At 38.3% G+C, this 21,668-nt stretch overlaps 1 protein-coding gene across 1 annotated transcript; it reads right to left on the reverse strand.

Annotated features, from left to right (window-relative positions):
• Window positions 1-10,358: 10,358 nt before the first annotated feature.
• OR52H1 (olfactory receptor family 52 subfamily H member 1) lies at window positions 10,359-11,306 on the reverse strand. Its single transcript, NM_001391403.1, has one exon. It carries the CDS (start codon window positions 11,304-11,306, stop codon window positions 10,359-10,361), a length of 948 nt encoding a protein of 315 aa, NP_001378332.1.
• Window positions 11,307-21,668: the final 10,362 nt, after the last annotated feature.

The following is a 21,668-nucleotide window of genomic DNA, read 5'->3' on the forward strand; positions in this document are numbered from 1 at the left end:
GAAGCCACTTATTAGATCAGATTCACTCTTCAAAATGCCACAGTCCTCCCAACCTGTCTAGTATTTTTTCCGAGCTGCCCACAGCCTTTGACATCCCTCTCTCCAGTTATGACCCATCATAGCTCTATGTACCTAGGTCATGAAACTTTAATTCCTTATTTGACCAGTATAGACATCCACACTTGACTTAGCTTTGTGGCTCCTCTTTCTTCTGTTCTTTGTCCAAGAGAAGACCCTTTAGGTTCTCTCGAACCCAGTCTAGAAAAATTCTGATCCCACTGAGGACACAGCAGAACATCAAGGTCAGGCTTCAGTGGAAGGTACTGGGGTCAGATGCCACAATGACAGTGCAAGTGATGGTAAGGTTAAAATGGTGAAGGTGTGAGGACTTTATTTACCTAGGTTTAAATAGCCAAAGAACAGCCTAGAAGAAAGATCTAAGCTAAGGTGTGCTTCCCATGCTCTAACTAAAGATCAGACTTAATGAATTTCATGAGATATATTGTCTGGTATTTTAACCTGTCCTGAGGACTGAGGAGCCTGGGGCAGGTGAGCAGAGAATAGGGTCCCTGGCCCCTGGTGAAGCTATCAAGCTTCCCACAGTCTGTGTATGCTCCAGCTTTCTCTACAGTGCTGCCTCTTGAACCTTCTCTTAAATCCTCAGGCTTTGGCTCGTATAGAGTAGAGACAGGTAAAAAATCAGGTAGACTTTCCCACATGGAAGGCTTGTTGGCTTAGAAACCAGAGCTTCCTTCTGAAGGATGAGTCTTTGTTGAGTCATGGGGTATGGTTCTGCCCCTCTCACAGTGGGGGCACTGAGAACTCCTCTGAACCCTGGGGACATTCAGCCAGGACCCACAGGGCAGGCCCAGCCTTTATGAGGGAAGAAAATTGTCAGCTCTTTCAGAGCCTGGGAATGTCTTTCCTAAAACCACAGGGCAAGCACACCTGTACCCAGTCATGGGCCCCATAAGAAAGTTCTGTACTCAGGGTGTATGGGCCCTACAAGCACACTTCCTCTTCACAAAATTCCAGGGGCAACTTCCCCATTTCCCTCATGTCCACAACCCACACTTCTGCTCATTCCATTTCTTTGTATAGTCTAAGTGGAGAGGGGAAGATGGGCCAGGAACTCCCTCTCACCTGCCAGCCTTAGCCTCTGTCCTGTGTCCAGTTATCTGCAAGTACAGCTGCACCTTTCTCATCTTCCACCCGCCCGCTCTGCTCTCCTTGCCTGCCCAGTCCCTCACCTCATCTCCAAGGTATAAACAAGACATTCCCTCCAGGAAAGAGTATAACATCAAAAAAACATATTAATGCAGCTGGAAGCATTTACAGAAAAAGAAAGCATAGTGAAAAGAGTTCAAGAAATGAACCCATACAGATTCTATGGCTCTATTTGACCCTGGGTTTCCACTTCAACTCTGAGGGTGCTGTCATTCTGATTGTATTTGTACATGCATCTCCTTTTTACTGGCATGAATCATTGGGTGCACTGGTGGTACAGAGATCTGCATGAACCAGCTGCAGACTGAAGCTTGCCTCCTGCCATCTGCTACCTCCTCCCCTTGGGTTCCTGGCCAGAGCTCATCATCCCCGTCTTGTTTTTCTATTTATCCTTCTCAAGTGTCGCTGGCTCTTCAGAGCCTTTCTGCTCAGTCATTCACTTACTGTGTCCTGCCTAAGAGGTTGGAGGGACAAGGCATTCACCCCAGGAACAGAACATCAAAGAACATATTAAATGCAGCTGGAAGCATTAAGGGAAAAAGAAGGCATAGTGAAAAAGAGTTCAAGAAATGAACTCATACAACACATGTTCATGCTTGGGTTTGTTATATGGTTTAAGGTGAGTTGATTAATCACTTTGAACCATGGTTTAACCAAAACATGTGATCCCCACCCTGATTTTGGAGGAGACAAGAGTGGGAGGGAATGGTGGCACAGTGGTCCATTTTTCTTATTCATGTTTATTCCCACTTCAGCACAGTGGTTAAGACCCAGAGCCAATTCTGAAGCCAGATCATCTAGGTTCAAAGCCTAGTTCCGCCACATATAAGCTGTTTTACCTTGGACAAGTTACTCTAATTCTCTCTGCCTCAATTTCCATATCCCTAAATTGAGGATAATAATAAATGTAAGTGTTATACAAGAATATTGTGACAATAACTAAGGTAATGTATGTAGAGCCATTACATAGGGTACGACAGTAACTGAAACACAGTTAATGCCCAACACATGTTGAATAGTATTGTAATTGTTACCTGAGCAGTTTTATTACTCCTGGAACATGTTCCTCTCAAGTTCCTTTCCACTGCATTCTCTCACCAATTTCATAATGTGATAAAAAATCTTTTATTATATCTTTAAGAAAATAAGATGAGTTGGGGGCTGAACTAAGGATATTTGAACACAGAATGGTCCTGAGTTTGAAAAACAATTGGCTAAAATGCAGATGGAAAGAGTGAGATTAGATCTGATTAGACCAAAGAAGGAACTTCCTTTGCCAAGAGACCCAAGAAAAGGAGGGGAGTACAAGACTGTTTGTAAACAAAATGAGGAATTTGGTGACATTGTCTTCTAACCCCACTCCCAGTCCCCAGCCTCCACTTTTCCACATTCTTCTGATACAGGAATGGTGAGAGAGGAAGGGAGTGCTGATGTCTTAGTCCCAGTTCTCAAACTTAGCAGCCACACTGGTCCTCCACCCCATGCTCTCCTTTGCACTCCAAAGTTATTCTTTGAAAAAAAGTCAGAACAACTCATTTTCATCAGGATAAAGAGGCTTCCTAGAGAACCTCCTTGAGGATTAGCACTTTTAGCAGGACTTCAGTGTTTGGCTCAATATGGAATAAATCTAGGTAGGGGATAGGAAGGAAATCTTTTCAGGAGCCCCCAATTCTGTATAGGCTTTTTGTGATCTTGGCTGATGAATTTCTGCCTCTGATGGGACAGGAGACTCTTACTTCTCAGCTGCAGGGATGGGATTAAAGATGAGGAATGGGTGTTCAGCATCAATCTGCCCAATGCTGCTTGAGTCTCTGCTGCTCCAGCTTGTCCATTTAGCAGTCAGTGCACCTGAGACCTAGGAGACTCCAAAGAAACTCTGGTGGTAATCCTGGGAGAGAGCTGGTGTGGGTAAGAAGGATTTATGGGTCTCTTTTCTAAGTCCCTCAAGGGGGCCTGTTCCCTGAGCTCCTGGCGGGATTAAGAATCTTCTAGTCGCAGCTGTGAACTGTTAATGAGGAATTAGCAGAAGTCTGTAGTCATCTCTGCTGACTTTCCCGGTCCCCAGGTTTATATTCTTAGCATGCTCAGGGCCTTGAGAAAGGTAGAGGCTGAGCAGGGAGGTCTCTGCAGAAACACTGGATGAGGCAGGAGCAAACTTAAATGAAGACATACTGCACTCTACATAAATGCCAAACACAATTGCCATCTACAGATGGACAGTCATCATTATTCAGTATTGTTTCTGCCCTTAATCCTACAAAGAGACAAAGCAGCTAGGTGGAAAGAGCCTGGGCTTTTGAATCAGGCAGACCTGGTTTTGAATAACTCTTTACTACTGAGCATCCTTGAGCAAGGTCCTTAACTCATCTGACCTTAGTTTTTTACTTTGTACAACGAAGACTAGTATATCTTCCCAAAAAGGTAGTTGTGAAGACTAGAGTAACGTGCCTAAGCACCTCGGAGGGTGTCTTGACATTGTGTGACGTGGAAAGAGTCAGCTTGAGGACAAGCTCTGATTGTCTAAGGAACCTGCTGGACCCACATAGGGCAGCTATTCGACCCTAATAATAGACATTATTAGTTTCACAACATCTCCCCTCCCTCAAAATATGCACTCGCTTCCATTTAGAGGTACATAATAGAACGTGGTAAAGGCAGATATTTCATAATATGTCATTCACAGTATATATGTTTTTTTGGACCAAGTTTGAATGAAATTTTTTGTGTTCACACTGTCACAGAAGAAATTCACAACTTACAAAAAAATTCTTATATTGTTGTAATCATGAGTTTTGATATTCTAGAATAGTCCAACAAGCTCTTCTGATGTTGGGCCTTTTCCTCGTAGAGTGTGTGTGGTGTGTGCATGTGTGTACACTATGACCTAAAGTATCCTGAAGCAGTTATTGAGATATGGCCCAGAGAGCATAAGCAACAAGGCCCCTGTGCAAGTGTGATGCTTTATTCCTGCAAGTTCTGAGTGAGGAATCCAACCTGAACCACCTCTTGTGGGAGCACCCGCCCTAAGCAGGCTGCACATTTTCCAATGGGAACATAATTTTACATACTTAGGAACTAGCTAATGATATGGAAGTCCAACTCACAGAAAAAATAAAGCTGCCAAAGGATTTTTCATTGCAACTTGATGAGGGCAATGATATTGCTAGCATGATAATTATTTTATTATATGTTATTTGAACATGACAGTGCTGTGAAGGAAGAATTATCCTTTCAACACTCTTACTAATCAGCCCAACTAACTCTTAACTGTATATAAAATTATGAAGGATACAATGTCAACGGATGTAGTTTAAGTTTTAGGTTTGGCATAAAAGTATGTTCTGATGGAAAAGTAAAAGGTACAGGTAAACATTCTACAGTAGCTAGCAAGATAAAGGAGCTTACTTCAGAAGGTAAATCAAAAGGCAGGTTATGAAAAAAAAGTTGGCTGAACTGAATAATGTTTTTAGTGCTATAGTAAGAATAGAGAGTCATATAAAACTTAATGTGTTAAATTCAAGATTATTCTCTTTATTGGGTGACAACATGGGAACTGATCAAAAAGAAGAGTTACTACCTGATGAAGAAAAATGGTTAACGAGGGGGAAAGTTCTAGTTAGATTTTTGAACTATTGAATGAACTTTCAGTGTTTCTGCAAAATATTGGGTCCCAACTTCTTCAGGATGTTAATTGGACAGCCAGATTTTCCTATTTGACTATCTTTGGTACTCTTATATTCATGCAATATGTTTGTCAATAGTGGATAATTTTTAGAGGTAAATATAGAAGTCAGAAGTTTGGAAGATCATGGTTTCTATAGGATATTAAGATATATTTCACAAAATAACAATTTTCAATAAAATAAGTGATGAGATGTGTATTGCGCATCTACAAAAGTTATCATTGAACGCCTTACAAACTTAATAGAATGTTTCAAATTTTATTTCCTATCAAGACAAAATCTACACATAGGAAGTTCAAGGATTTAGAATCTATTTCTTTCATTGAGTGACCATTTGAATTTAAATATAGCTTGTAGGACAAATTGTTGGAACTGACTAGCAATGACGCATTGAAGGTAAATAATGAAAATATAACATTGCTTGCTAATTTTGAATGAAATGTAAAAATAAATGTCCTTAAAATGATGAAATTGCTTTAAAATAATTTACTCCATTCTCATTAATCCATCTTTGTGAGACAGATTTCCCTCCCACTAACACGAGAACAGCAAAATCTAACCAAAAGAAACATACAAAAAGTAGTTTAATGATAACTTATTACCAAGAAGTAGCACTATCATCAAATACAACCTAGGTCAGATAAATTAAGAAGCAAAATGCAAGCTCATTTGACACATTAAAAATTTTAAATATTGATACAAATGGTATTGCTTCAAAAGGTACTCACAGGCTTTTAATTGATGGCTTTCACTATTTCATTCACAAGTTTTTTTGTTGAATCTACGCAAAATGACGAATCTCATGAACATGATATAAGTTCGCTACATTAACCACTTACATACCCACTTTCAAGAAACAGTGTGTACAACTCCTGTAAGTCTTTTATTTTTGTCCTGTGTTTATTTTGGTTATACTTATTGTCACATATTTTCTGCCTTTGAATGTGATAATAGAAATGAGACTCGTATGTTCTATGGTTATTTTTAAATTTTAATTTTCTAGTAATTTATTTTTACAAAAGTGTTAATCCACATTTTTGGAAAATTAAAAAAACTTGTCCTGCCTCATTGATAGGTTGAGAAGAGCTAGAGGCCTTTCTCTACATATGTCCACATATACATATATCCACATTTGTCATTCAGTGGTGTCCCCCTGCAGATGAACGAGCTAGGGTGATTGTTCCGCGGATCCTGACTCACTCTTGGGTGTGTCCTCCTAAGTTTAGACTTGGACTTAAATAGTAGAAATCCAACCTGAATATACAGTCATATTACATTCTTGACTTCAACACTACAAGAAATGAAGCTCATATTCTTATCTCCATCTATCTGACTCCTATGCCTAACAATTAGTTTGCAAGAGGAAGAAGAGAATGTGTGACTAATTGTTAATTTTTAAAAGTCAACAATAGCATCAAGCTATGAGATCGTTTACAAACCTCATCTACTGATATTCTAACCAGGTCCCTATATTTACTGAAGACTTTGATTTATTTCGTGTTTCTCATATTCCTTACTGCCCAACCCCTACAACCCCTCTGAGCAATGCCATCATCATCATGGATCATTCTTCCATCAACCTAAACTTGTAACACATGGTTTCCCACCTATGCTCAGGCCATCACCTCTGGCTGGCAGGTCCTATTCCCTTTATTCTTGGGGCTCAACTTCTTTTTGTTCTTCAAGACCATCACAGAAATGAACTCTTCCAGGAAACTTTCCTTGACTCCAAGGAATGACTGAGCATGCTTCCTTTGTGCTTCCCTAACACCTTATCCCAATCATGGCAATACATAGGATTATCTGAGAAAAGTCTCTATGTATGTGACTTACTCCTTTTGCTAAGTCATAAACTTCTTTGTAAACAGTATATGTACTTGCTCCATATCTCTACTCCCAGTTTGTATACATTTTCTTTCATATAATAGGTGTTTTTTGAATGATATTGGATAGAAATTATGATAGATAAATCATTTGTAAATTAATTTTAATAATCTAGGTTCACAATGGTGGATAAAAAAGCATGAAAACTATGACTGCCTCCTTTCTTCCAAAGCAGACATTGTGAATCTATTCCATTACTCACTGTTAATAAGCTCCACAGTATTCCTCTGAACACATCTTTTTGTCACTGGCATATGACATAAAACGTATATGGAGCCAGCTCTGATGGCCTAGTGGCTAAAGGTTGGTGCTCACCACTTCAGCAGCCCGGTTCACTTCCTGGTCATGGAACCACATCACCATTCTGTCAGTTGCCATGCTGTGGTGGCAGCTCACATAGAAGAACTAGAACTACTTACAACTAGGATGTACAAATGTATACTGGAGCTTTGGGGAGGAAAGAAAATAAAAAATAGAAATATACATTATAAGAAGAAAAACAGGGGGCTGGCCCCATGGCATAGTGGTTAAGTTTGATTCGCTGCAGTTTGGTGGCCTGGGGCTCACAGGTTTGATCCTTGCAACAGAACTACACCATCTGATAGCCATGCTGTGGCAGCAACCCACAAACAAAGTAAAGGAAGATTGGCACAGTTGTTAGCTGAGGGCTAATCTTCCCCAATCAAAAAAAGAGGGAGATTGGCAACAGATGTTAGCTCAGGGAGAAGTTTCCTCAGCGAAAAAAACAAAAAACAAAAAAAAGTATATGTAATATCTTGTCTGGGTACAAGTTGCAAGTACCTGGCTAAGATGGGGGCAAATGAGATGGCAAGTGAGTAGGGCTAAAATCCAAGAAACAGCAGAAATGGAATCACAAAGACTTACAGAATGGTTAGATGTAGAAAATCTAGAAAAGAAGGTATTAGGGACACATTCATTGATCTAAGTGTAGAATATAGTTCTAAGTTCTGAGAACGGGAAGATAAAAGGAGTCAATACCCCAATTGATAGGGTCTTAATATCTAATATCTCATGTAACAGATGGAGAATTTACAAAAGGGAAAAGACATAAGATAATTTATGTGTGAGAAAGATACCTCCTGACTTTTGTATAATTATTCTTTTTTAATCCAAACCAGAACATGTAATTTCCTTCATGGTCTGAAAATGCAATAGAATATTTGCATCTAGTCTCACTGGAAAGAGCCATTGGCAGCTAGGACAGTAAATTTGAATTTGAGGGAAGAGCAAAACTGGGTGTTACCTGTTTTCTCCTTCCAGAAAGAATGAAGAGGTGGGAGGATTTTAAAAGACAATGTCGAGCTCAGGGTTAAACATGATGAGTCCAAGGCGAGAATGTCAGTGGTAATTCGTGAAAATACTAACATAACAGCTAATATTAGAGCAGTATTTTATAATCTGCAAAGCACATTCATCTACTTTTTTCTTTTAATCCTAGTACTGACCCTTTGAGGTAGGAAAGCAGTCACTGAAATTTATCAGAAAGACCAAGTACAAAAACTAAGATATAGAGTTACCGGCAAAGAGGCGATAAAGCCATAGAAATAAATGAACTCTCCTAGGAAATGTAGAAAAATAATAAGAGATAATTAGGCCAAAGATAGAGGGTGGGAGGAGGAAAAGAAGACAGTGAAGGAGACAATTCCTTCCTTTGTTGTTTCTTCTAGGTTATTAAACTTTCATAGGAGACATTCGTGCACGTCAATGAATAATCTTGGGTTTGAGTTCCTTCCAGGCAGAAAGAAATACATACTATTAAATTATCTAATCTCAGTGTCTTTTTATTGTTCTTTCAGTAAACTTTTTAAAATTTCAGCTCTTGGCCAATGCATTTTCTCAGCAAGATGGAAATAACCAGAAGAGAATAAAAAATAATCTCTTCTGATATTTGTGAGCATTTCTAGTAAGCTTGCACAGAAAGCAGAATCCCCATTTAGTCAGATGTGGCTTCATTTAAGAGAATCAGAGTTCATAAAAACAGGCTCTGATATTCCTAAATATTTTTTCTGTTCCTCTGGTGTCTGTTTTCACAAGCACGAGGCTGTGTTCAATGGGAATATCGCTGAACCGGGGGCAGCAGATTCTATTCTAGCTCCACATACGTAAGTTCCTTGCTGTGTGCCTCGGAAAAGTCATTTTCAGCCTGTAAGCTTCAGTTTCTTCTTCCATGAATGAGGTTTGGATGATTCTGGCACCCATGGATCTGGCCCTGCTCCTCAGCCCTCATCCCCTACCCCCACCTCACTCTGCTCCAGCCACACTGGCCTTTTTATTGTCCTCAGTTCATGTCAAGCTGTTTCCAGCCCCAGGGTCTTTGCATTTGCTATCCTCTCTGCTGTTATCCTCCTTGTCCAGTTTTAGTCCATCACTTTTTCAGCTTTATTTTTCTATTGGTTATATTACTATTTGAATGTAGTGGATTTATTAGTTTTCTTGCTTCTTCTTTGTCACTCTTTCTAGAATATAAGCTCTATAGAAGCAAGGTAGAGCCTCTTCTGTCTTATTAGCCTTCATATCCTGAATGCTTAGAATATTTAATATACAGTATGTACTCAATAAATAATTTCCAGGAAATAGATAATTTTCAAAAAAAAGATTTATTGAAAGAACTCTAGAAGTATTGTTTGCTGACAACATTTATTATTTTCTCAGTTCTAATGCTTATAAAATTTGGATGCATCTTGCCTTGGATGTATTACTTTAGTTTAATTTTCCCCTCCTCAACCTCCCTCCTCACTGCAGAAATGTGTCTTGTAATAGCTTCTCTCTTGCAATCAAGGAAATATACTCTGCAGATGAGAACTCCACAAATCTTCTGGCCAATGGGGTTGAATTTTTACTTTAATATCCAAATGAACTGGCTTGAGGTCTCATCTGTGCATTGTGGGAAACCCAGTCTTTGTCTCATATCTCCATCTATATTCAGGGGTCATGTTCTCCTAGGCACTATCTTTGAAGCTCTCCCAGCACTGGTGCTACCACTGTTGGCAATGATAAATATACTACTTCTCTCATTCCCATTAGATCACTGCTGATGGAACTTGTGGCTTACAGTAGACTTGTACTAACAGGTTTTTTGTGGTGGGGGGAAAGGGGCGTTTAAAGGGAATTACAGAAGTATAACATGGACAATAATCAGAAGTGACTGTTATCATAAATGTCCTAAATCTATCTACTAAGAACCTAAATGAGAAATCTCTCATTGATATTTTCACTTTTAGTCTTATATTTTTCTCTCTCTATAGTTGCGAATCTCAATTTCAAAATTTTTATTGCTTTTTCCATTTAGAATAACTTGACTCTCTGTTTTCATCTCCTTCTTCCTGATCATATCCTGTACAACTGCATGTTCCATAAGCAAACAGATCACCAAGGAAATTTTTGTACAGAGAACCATCTCCTTCATACAGACCATGCCATTTTCCTGGTATGCAAAAGCAGCAACAGGCAGTTCTTACTTTAAATAGCATTGACTTTTTTAATTCTTGCTGCATTAATATACGCTATAAAGTTATCCTAGCTCTTCCATTGCACAGGAGAATATCATTCTGTACCCTTGGCAGAAAACAAAAGTATGACCTTATCTCTAATCTGCTTGGTCTTCACTCCATAGACAATGGGGTTGAGTGCAGGTGGAACAACAATGTAGAGGTTGGCAAACATGATGTGGAAAGTGCGGGAGACATTGTGTCCAAAGCGATGGGCAAGGATGGAGAAAAAAGCAGGTGTATAAAATATGAGGATGACACATACATGGGAACCACAGGTGCCAAGGGCCTTCTGGAGGGCATCTTGGGAGGGAAGGCGAAAGACAGCACAGAGGATGAGAGTGTAAGAAACAGCAATGAGAATCACATCTGAGATGACAGTCATGATGGGAACACAAAAGCCATACCAAATGTTGATGGCGATATCGGCACAGGCAAGCCGGGCAACACCTATATGTTCACAGTATGTGTGGGGTATGACGTGTGTCCTGCAGAAAGGCAGACGCGTGAGCAAGAATACAACTGGCAGGATGATGCAGAAACTTCTAAAGGAGATGCCCACAATAATCTTGATGATGGTCTTGGGGGTCAAGATTGTGGTGTATCTCAAGGGAGAACAAATAGCCACGTAGCGGTCAAATGCCATAGCCATCAGGATGGCTGAATCCAGGACAAAGCTGTAGTGGAGGAAGAACATTTGTGTAAGGCACCCTGGGAATGTGATTTCTTGAGCCCCAAACCAAAATATGCTGAGTGTTTTAGGAACACAGGCCGTGGACAAGATGAGGTCCGTCATGGCCAGCATTGACAGAAAGAAGAACATGGGTTCATGAAGGCTGCGCTCCACCAAGATGAGGTAGAGAAGGATGCAGTTTCCCACAATGGCCACAATATAGATGATACAGAAGGGAATCCCAATCCACACACGCGCTTGCTCCAGGCCTGGGATCCCCACCAGAATGAAGGTTGCTGGGTTGTAATTGCTCACGTTGAAAATGATCATGGCAGACTAGAATGGCACAAATTCCAGGTCCTGAGGACAGAGGGTGATAAAGGATATTTAGGGTCACTTGAGTTACTCACTTAAAACTACTCATCATTACTGAATCCTAAAGATAGGGGGACTATCTAATTTATCATCCAAAGTAGGACACCTTTGAAGTGAAAAAAGTTTGGTATTGTAATGATAGCAGGTAACATGCATAAACCAGGATTGCCTCAGATATAATGGGATTTACAATCATTCTACCTAAAGGGAATCTCTTCTTTCTTCTGGCTGCCTCTGCTGATTTACACAACTTTTCCCGGGAGTCTTTTGGAGTGGCTAAAATCGTTCTTTTCATTATACTGTATGCCCCTGATACAAGTTGAATTTCCAGGCATATTTTTCAATAGGTTGGTGGATTATAGTTTATATGGCTTTATGGATATTATTGGTTAAGATTTGCTTGCTCTGTCATTGTGGAATGTCATCTCTGTCTCACAGCAATTGCCCATTCTTTTCAAGACTATCTGATCACTGTGGCTTTTAGATTTGCAAGGTCAACATCCCTTTATTACATTCCAAAAATCTAATTCAGTTCAACAAATACTAGCTGAGTTCCTACACTATGCTGGATAACAGGTGTAACTTAAATTTAAACTAGAAAAGTTTCTTATAGCTGAGGCTCATAAGCCCTTGCTCCTCAAAAAAAAAAAAAAAAAATCATTTCCCCGCCCCCTGTGCACTATACAGTTATATAATATCCTAAGACTTTGGCCTTAATAACGCTACTAGTCAAGATTTCCGTCCAAAACAGGATTGTTTCCTTTGAACACGTATTTTGTTAGATATACACATAGACCCCAGGACATATACCCTCTTAGTTATGCACACAGGCTTAAGACTTGCATTCTCAAACATTCTGTGATATATACTTACATTTTCTCACACATTTTACCATCACATAGTTACCCACGCACAATCTTGCACAAACGTAAACTCCCCCTTCCACATTGTCACACACACGTGCACACATAAACACACATGCACACACCACATACATATGCACACACACACATGCACACAGGCCAAGGAATATACAAAGTATTTTATGATTAGATTTTGGCACAGCCATTTGTTTTGTAAATTCCAAAAATCTTTACCTGAGGAGTTGTTTTTAAAAGATTAAGTTTCTATACTTTCTTTCTTCTCCAGTAATGTGTTTACATAGAAAGCTATTTATAATCTACGGATTACCAACCATACAGCAAGGACAAGGGCTCCGGGGTCAGCTTGTGATGGGGAGAATGGTGAAGGGAAGCTGGTGATGGCCATCCACCTCAGATTCCTGAATAGATGAGGCCTAAACTCATGTTCAAACTTATCCCTACCCTACTTTTTATCTCATTCTCAGGCCCAGCTCACCATACCTTTCATCTCCCAGACCAATGCTTAATTTCTCCACTCTTCTGCTTTTGGCAAAAACAGGAACAGGATGCTCTCTTCTTTTCTTTCTGAACTTCCCGTTCCTTTAAATAAAAATGCTATTCTTGTAGAAACTCAAACCCTCCTCGATAGTGTCTCCATAATTCATATGTTCTAGTTTCTGAGAACACAGTCCAGAGTTCAGATAATGGGCCACAGCTCAGTCCCCCATCTGCTGCATATGCATGTTCTCCAGCTTAGTCGTTTCCATCTTGGTCCTCTTACCTAGTGGGGGCCTAGAACTCACCTATTGCTAACAGTAGATATCTGGCTAGGTTGTTCAAATTTCGTGTTGAAAATCTCTCTTCTGTGCTGCTCACACACTCAAACAATATATGACATCAGCAGCCTGAAACCATATACTTTGAAAAACAGCTCTTCCAGCTTGTCTGAAGTCATCTTTTATTTATACACGTGTAAGAAAAGATCTCTTCTAGTTTTATATTTTCATGCAAACACAACAGATGTGCACAGAGTCATCCCAAAGAATTTATAAATACACATATGGTCACACATAAAGATAGTTCATTCTGAGGCTTGTCATTCTGCAGTCAAACAAATCTACAAAGTGAAATGATGTGCAAAACAGTCTGATCTTTTCAACAAGTCAGTGCCAGTAAAAAAGGGAAAGATGCGTAGATGAGGAAAATGCTCTTCTAGATTAAAATAAATTTAACGAACAATCAAATGTAAGTTTTGATTGGATTCTGTTTAAACAAACTAAGAATAGAAGATAATGTATAATTGAGGAAATTTAAATGTGAACTGGGTATTAGATGATAGAAGTAATCAGTATTAATTTTATTAAATGTGATTATGATATGTACAAACATACACATACACACAGATGTTCACAGTATCTCAATAGAATATGGGCAACAAGTTTATGCTGTGGAGCCAGACAGCTAGGCAATTTAATCCCAGTTCCATAATTTACTAGCTGTGTTAACTTGGGCAGGCTTACCTGAACTATATGATCCTTGGGTTCCTCATTTTTGAAAAGGGCCTAATATCTCTAATTCTTAGTCACTATTAGGACAAAATAAGACATGCCCCCAAAAAACACTCGTTACTGTAGTGCCATGCAACATAATAAGCACATAATAAGTTTTACTACTTTTTATTAGATTATATTTTATATCATCAGTATTATCACTAGCAGTCAAATCACACAGTGAAGAAGAGAACAGAAATAGATGCGTAAAAACTAACAAAAGCACCCTGGGAATACACACATACCCACACACTCAAACCCACTCTTTAGGTTAGGGCTATGTCTAACACAGATTGTCACGTGTCTGACACAGAAATTGCCTGAACGACACTTACCATAGCCATTCTTAACCCAGTTATATAATTGCCCATGTGTTCTAATCGTTTCGCACCCATTTGATGGAGCATATATCAAGTACTGGAGACTGTGACCTCGGCTTATAAGTGGGAGTGATCAGGAAAGAATGTTATAGTACTCGGTCCATAGCTCCTAGAAAATGGAGGTCCTTAGCTTTTCATTCGCTCCCTCTTTCTCTGCCAATCCTGATCCCAACCACACTCCTTCAAACAGCCAGAACTCACCTAATCTTGAAGATTGGGCCAAAGGGAAAGAAGAGAGATTGTGCTGACAGGCACACAGAAAATCTGCAAGGGGACAGACTCGCCAAAAGAAGAGATAAGTGGAAGGGAAAGGAAGGGACTGATGGTCAAGTTGATTCCCTGCTCATTTATTTTTTCTGGTCATCGCTCAAAGTGAGGAAGAGGGAAATAGGGCCTGAGGGACACTGATGCCCTCTCTTCTCACTCTCAAGGGAAGAGTATAAAGAAGTTTATATTAACCCTGCTCATGCCTGCGAGTTAACACTGCCTCTGAGTGCAAGTTTTTTTTTTTTTTTTTCCGTTTGCATGAGAGCTAATGTTCTGTGAGTGTTTAGCTGTGTGTATATGTGTGCATGTGGGTGTGTGCTTGCACCTATCAAATCAGCCAGGCTTCAGGCTCATACCCCTGCTTACTAGAGAAAGAACTTTGCACAAGGTACTTAATCTCTATCAAAAGGTAATGATATAGTCCCTACTTCTCAAGATTACATATAACAATTGACAAGTATGACAGTGCTTGTGAAAATGCTTAGCACAGTGGTGCACTCACAGTGCACCTGTTAAAATGATTACATGGCCCCCTTCAAGATATTCTACTGCTTTTCAGAGTGGGGCCCCAGGATCCGCATTTGTAGCTCTACAATGGATTTTTGTGCCTTTTAGTTTTCCTTGGGGGACCAGTGTATATGTAGACATGAACAGAAAAACTGGAAAGGAAGAAAGTTGACTGGAACTGTCTCTATTGGAGCACAAGTGTAACGAATCCTAGCAGCTATTTCCTGTGAAGGACTGCATGAGGATGTTCCTGTTGGCCATCAAATGGCTGCCTCTTGGGACATCTTTGGCTAAATATCCCACTTTAACTTCAGAACTATCATGTCTCCAACTGCGTCCACCAGCCTCCCAAACCTGCTCTCTCAGTGCTCCTAAGCTCAGCAAATGTCACCTCACTACTCACCTGAATTTCTTTTTTAACAAATTTTATTGCTGTTCCCTCTTAAATATCTCCTGAATCCTTTCTCGTCTCTGTCTCCATTGCCCAGCTACCAACATCTCATACTTAAATTACTCTAATAGCCTTTAAAGGACCATCTTATTTCCACTTTTGTCTCCCTCAGTACATTTTCCACATGGCAAACAGATTGCTTTTTCTAAAGTGTACGTCTGACTATGTTGTTCCTTAGCTTAAATCTCATTTTGTTCTGAACTCAGAGTCATAGCAATTTTTATTTCCTCTAATTTCATTTATCTTTGTCTAAATCTTTGTGTGATTGTCACATTTGTATTATTTTGGGCTCAATGCAAATCAAAAATTTATTATAAACTTTTCATTGGTGAAAACTATATAAAAATTAATAAAATACATTCCTGTGGGAAGACTGTTAGATCTGCCTGTTGGTACTATCAGGAGTTCTGCAGGCCCAGATCTCAATTTATACTTAAGAGGTTCTAATCCCACAAATCTAACAGCCATGTCAATTTCCCTGGTATAGTAAATCCAGTCTCTCTGTCTATATGTCTGTGAAGATATTCAACAGTAACTCTGAATAGTGGACTCCAAAATTGTTAATTTGTTTGCCTTTATCTCATCCATAAGCACATTTCCTTCTTTTTGTACCCAGTGTACAAATAATTCATTTTCAATGGTGATCTTTTTACATCCCACATGACAAGACTATTGAAAATATCAGTCAAAGACACAACAGTGTTTTGTTTGATGTACTGTAAGTCTAGTTTTCTTGGGCCAGTATTTTTACAGGAAGAGTAGTATGTTTAAGCCATGAAAATGTCCAGTTCTTACCTTTGGTATACTCTCTCCACTTATGGAGACATCTGTCTGTCTTCAACTGTTAATTGTGTGGAAAACAAGTGGTTATAGGTAACATGGATGAGTTTTTTTTTTTTTTTTTTTTTTAAAGGTTTTATTTTTTCCTTTTTCTCCCCAAAGCCCCCCGGTACATAGTTGTATATTCTTCGTTGTGGGTCCTTCTAGTTGTGGCATGTGGGACGCTGCCTCAGCGTGGTTTGATGAGCAGTGCCATGTCCGCGCCCAGGATTCGAACCAACGAAACACTGGGCCGCCTGCAGCGGAGCGCGCGAACTCAACCACTCGGCCACGGGGCCAGCCCCATGGATGAGTTTTATATGAGCTCATGGTCCATATATAAGGTTATATAGAATTTAGGGCTTAATGTTACCATAACCTGAGCTAATGAAAATAGTTTTCTGGTAAATTAGTTAATAATTTTCTGTTGGACTAAAACAGAAACATGCTCTAGTGCCCCTGACCTCTTTATTTATAATTCTAACATTAAAAATTTGAACAATACCCCCTACTCTCCACTCACACTTAAATAACAGCAACAAACCAATTATTATTTTACACATAAATGATATGGTGGTATTAGCATTCTCTAGAACTGGTGCCTTAATGAACAGCTGGCCCTGCTATCTAGTACGGTCATACAGGAGTACAAACCAACTATTTCAAAATGGACGTTCTCACTATTTAATTCCCACCACGTATGCAGTATTTTATTTAACTTGAAATCATGTTACTTTTTTATAAGTGATTAAGTAGAAATTTCTTTATGCTCGTTTTAATAGTTTATACATGTTAATTTTGGCTCAAATCAATTACTTGAACTCCCATTTAGCTATTTTGCACGATTTGGAATCAGTTATTTCACAGGACTCCTTCACCCCATGGACAAATAATCTATTGGTTGTTTTCTAATTGGAGTTGACTTTGCCTTTCCTACAGGCAGTTGAAGGGTTGGGTTTCTCCTTGGTCAGAGAGGCTGCCCACCTACTGAGGATTAAGTGTATGTGAAAGGGCGGTGTCCAGCAGCTGCTGAATCCACCCACCACCCCGCAAAACAATCACAAACCTCATAACAAAAACAACAGATTTATGAATAACGTTTTAAAATACAAGTTGGACATTTTTGCCACCTTGCTTATGATTCCTATGGCTTCCCATTGTTTTTAGGGTATTGAACAATCTCCTTAAAATAGTCTGGATTTTTCAGTATTCTGTTGTCTCAACTTTTGCTATTCCTATTACCTCACTGGGCCTTCCTTATTACTGTTTCCAGTTCCTTCCATGCACCAAGGCTTTTTTCAGCTCTGTGTCTTTACATTTGGTAATCTCTCTGACTTTTATAAAAATAAGCCTGCCAAAGTTTATTCACCCATTAATCTTTACTTTTCTTTTTATCAGCTTTATTGAGGTACAATTGACAAATACAATCGTACATGTTTAAAGTATATAACATGATGATTTGATATACATATACATTGTGAAATATTTTCCACAGTCAAGTTAATTAATACATTCATCATGTCACGTACTTACCTTTTTGTGTACATGTGTGATGAGAACACTTAAGATCTACTCTCTTAGAAAATTTCAAGTATGCAATACAGTGTTATAAACTCTAGTCATCATGCTTTAAATTAGATCTCCAGAACTTATTCATCTTATAAAACACGTTTGTACCCTTTGACCAATATCTTCCCATTCCCCACCAGCCACCAGCCACAGACAACTACCATTCTACTCTCTGTTTCTATGAGTTCAACATTTTATTTTTTGTAGCTTCCACTCATAAGTGATATCACACAGTATTTGTCTTTCTCTGTTTGGCTTGTTTCACTTAGTATGATGCCCTTCATCCATGTTGTTGCAAATGGCAAGATTTGCTTCTTTATTGTGGCTGAATAATATTCCAATGTATATACATGTACATATCACATTTCCCTTATCCATTCCTCCATCAATGGACACTTAGGTTGCTTCCATGTCTTGGCTATTGGGAATAATACTGCAATGAACATGGGAGTGCCGAGATCACTTTGAAATGCTGATTTTGTTTCCTTCACATTTATACCCAGAAGTAGGATTGCTGGATCATATGGTAGTTCTCTTTGTAACTTTTTGAGGAATCTTCGTATTGTTTTCCTTAATGATGGTAATAATTTACATTCCCACCAACACTATACAAGGGGTCCCTTTTCTCTACATCCTCAGCAACATTTGTTATTTCTTCTCTTTTTGGTAAAAGCCATTGTAACAGGTGTGAGGTGAAATCTCATTGTGATTTGATTTGCACTTCCCTGATGATTAGTGATTTTGAGCGTATTATCATGTACCTGTTGGCCATTTGTATGTCTTCTTCTTTGGGAAAAAAATGCCTTTTCAAAAGGTCTTTTGCCCATCTTTAATCAGATTAGTGTTCTTTTTGCAATTGAATTATATAAATTCCTTTTATATTTTATATATCAACCCCTTATCAGATATGGTTTACAAATATTTTCAACTATTTTGTAGGTTGTCTTTGCATTTCGTTTATTGTTTCGTTTGCCATGCAGAAGCATTTTAATTTGATGCAGTCCCACTTGTTTATTTTCGCTTGCTTTACCTCTACTTTGGCTGTCATATCAAAAAATCATTGTCAAGCCCAAGGTCAGAGAGCTTTTACCATGTTTTTGTCTAGGAGTGTTACAGTTTCAGATTTTACATTTAAGTATTTAATCCATTTCAAGTTAAATTTGTGAGTGGTGTAAGATCAGGGTCCAGTTTCATTCTATTGCATGTGGATATCTAGTTTTCTCAACACCATTTATTGAATAGACTTTCCTTTCCCCCATTGGTGCCCTTGTTGACTGTATATGCCTGAGTTTTCTGGACTCTTTATTCAATTCCGTTGATCTATGTGTCTGTTTTTATGCCATACTGTTATCACTATACTGTTTTGATTACTATTGCTTTATAAAATCGTTTGAAGTCAGGAAGTGTGATGCCTCCAACTTTGTTTTTCTTTCTCAATATCACTTTGGCTTTTTGGGGTCTTTTGTGGTTCCATACAAATTTGGGGATGTTTTTCTTATATCTGTGAAAAGGGCCTTTAGAATTTTTATAGGGATTGCATTGAGTCTGTAAATCACTTTGGGTAGTATGGACATTTTAACATTAAATTTCCCAATCCAAGAACATGGGATATCTTTTCATACTTGTGTCTTTTCCAATTTCTTTTATCAATGTCTTATAGTTTTCTGTGTACAGGTCATTCACCTCCTCTGCTTGACACATCCCCTCCTCCATACTCCACTTGCCTGACTCTCTCTCTTATAGAAAATGTAATTTCTTTTTAGAAAGGGCATTTCTGAACACTAATTTGAAACTGGTTTCTTCTGATAGTCTCCTTTGGAGAGAACTGTTTTTAAATTTTGTTTGTTTTGGTTTGTCATAAAATCTAAGACAATTTGAAGTTACATGTTCATATGGGTATTTACATGATTGAAGCTTGACTCATTCACTGGATTACAAACTCTCCTAGGATAAGGGCCATCAGTGTTTTGTTCAACATGGTAAACAGAATACCTTACACAATGTTTCAAGTATAGAAAGTGTTTGTCAAATATTTGATAAATATTGTTGGAAGAATGAGTGAATAAAAATGGCCTGAGGTCTACTCTGTACTCTGAATATTCTAGACTATCTGGGCTAAATCAGACCTAAGAAGATTAGCATTATGTTGGCTCCCCACAGAATTTTTAGCTTTTATTGAATAGAAATGTAAAATGCTCTACTGCTTTATACAGATGAAAGGTACTGAAGGGTCACATAAAACTATACATTCTATAATGTGATTAGTTGTTTTACTTGGTGTCTTTTCTCTAAGATCTCTCTGAAGATATTTCTTTTTATTCTTCATGTCAGGAATGGTTTTACTGCTCTGAACAATTGACTGGCTTTTAATTTATAGGCCCTGTGAATTATGTAACTAAATCATGCTTAACTCTCACATGGACTAGAGCTGAATTCTTGACCCATATGTAGAGAATTGAAATTCATGGTAGGTGGAAGGTGGATTGGCCTATTTCTTGTCTTATTTTTAAGAAATCTTTGTCTATGTTTTGCTCTTTGTTTCTACTTTCTCTCCACTTATACTTCATAGTATTTTTTATTTACCATATTCAAAATACATCAAATAATTTTGGAAACAACATGTGTGGCTGTTATCACACAATAAAAGAATATATATGCAAACTTGAGTCTCTAAGAATAACAAATATATCTTTCCTATTAAAATTATGTGTTGAGAGTTATAGTAATATAAATCTAGTGACAAGTGAATGGAGTGGTAGCACAGGGAAGAGAAAGTAGTCTAGAATTAGAGAGACTATGTAGAACTCAGGAATTTTGATTCAGATGAAAAGTGATGAGTGTTTGGATCATTGTGGTAAGGGAGGGGGGGTACTCACATGTGAACCAATAGCTTGTTTAGAAAGAAGCAATAGGCTTTGAGAACATGTTAGATATGGGAGGAAATCAGACATCAACTATCATTGGCACCTGACAAACTCCAAAAATAATTATTCCTTGACTGATTTAATGATGGAATGCCTCCCTATGACCAAGTTAGATACACTGGATCGGAAGAGATAATGAATTATATAAATAGAGATACATTTTTGACATAGGATTACATCTCTTTTATGATACAAGAATTAAGAAGAGATTTGGGGCCACCAGTGCTTCCAATTGGTCAAATTTTCAACTCACATCTTAATCTGTATGTGCTTTTCCATCTTATTGACCATAGGAATTTAGCTTCCTCTTTTTGTTCATTCTTAAGGGGCTCTGATCAGTCACATCTCCTTTGGCTTTCTCAAGATTGAGTGAAAAATGAATTTCAGGTTTTATCATTGCCTTCTTTCTTTGTCCAAAATAAACACCTGAACTATTAATTTAATAATTTCATGATTATTTGGCATTCAGTTATTTGATAAACATTGTTTATGCACCTAGTACATACCAGGACCTGTACCTGATGCTGCCTAAAAATGGATTGGAGTAACCAAACTGAAAATCTAGAACCTCACAGGGTCATCAAAGTAGAAATTCCTTACTCTACTATAACATATAAACAACTATGATATACAAATCTGAAAAAAAAAATCAGATTCCTTAGGAACATATTTATAATGAAAAAAATAGATGCTGATCATTTTATCATTTTCATTAAAAGTTCTGTAATCACCTTAGATCAGTCATAAGAAATTACAAAGTGTTAGTTTTCAGAAAGAAAAAATATATTACTTCCTAGTTTCAGAATTTCATTTTTGTGACTGTAATGACTGAGTAGACTTCTGCCTAAAATAACACAGGACGCAAAACCACAGTTCTGATTAATGAGGAATTTTTTCAACTGTCCCTTCTCTGCATCGGCTACAGGTTCAGGCTTTAACCTGACTTACACTAGGAACTTGCCTTGCCTCCCGGACTTCAGGCATATG

Source organism: Equus caballus, chromosome 7 (assembly GCF_041296265.1).
Source record: "Equus caballus isolate H_3958 breed thoroughbred chromosome 7, TB-T2T, whole genome shotgun sequence".
NCBI lineage: Eukaryota > Metazoa > Chordata > Mammalia > Perissodactyla > Equidae > Equus > Equus caballus.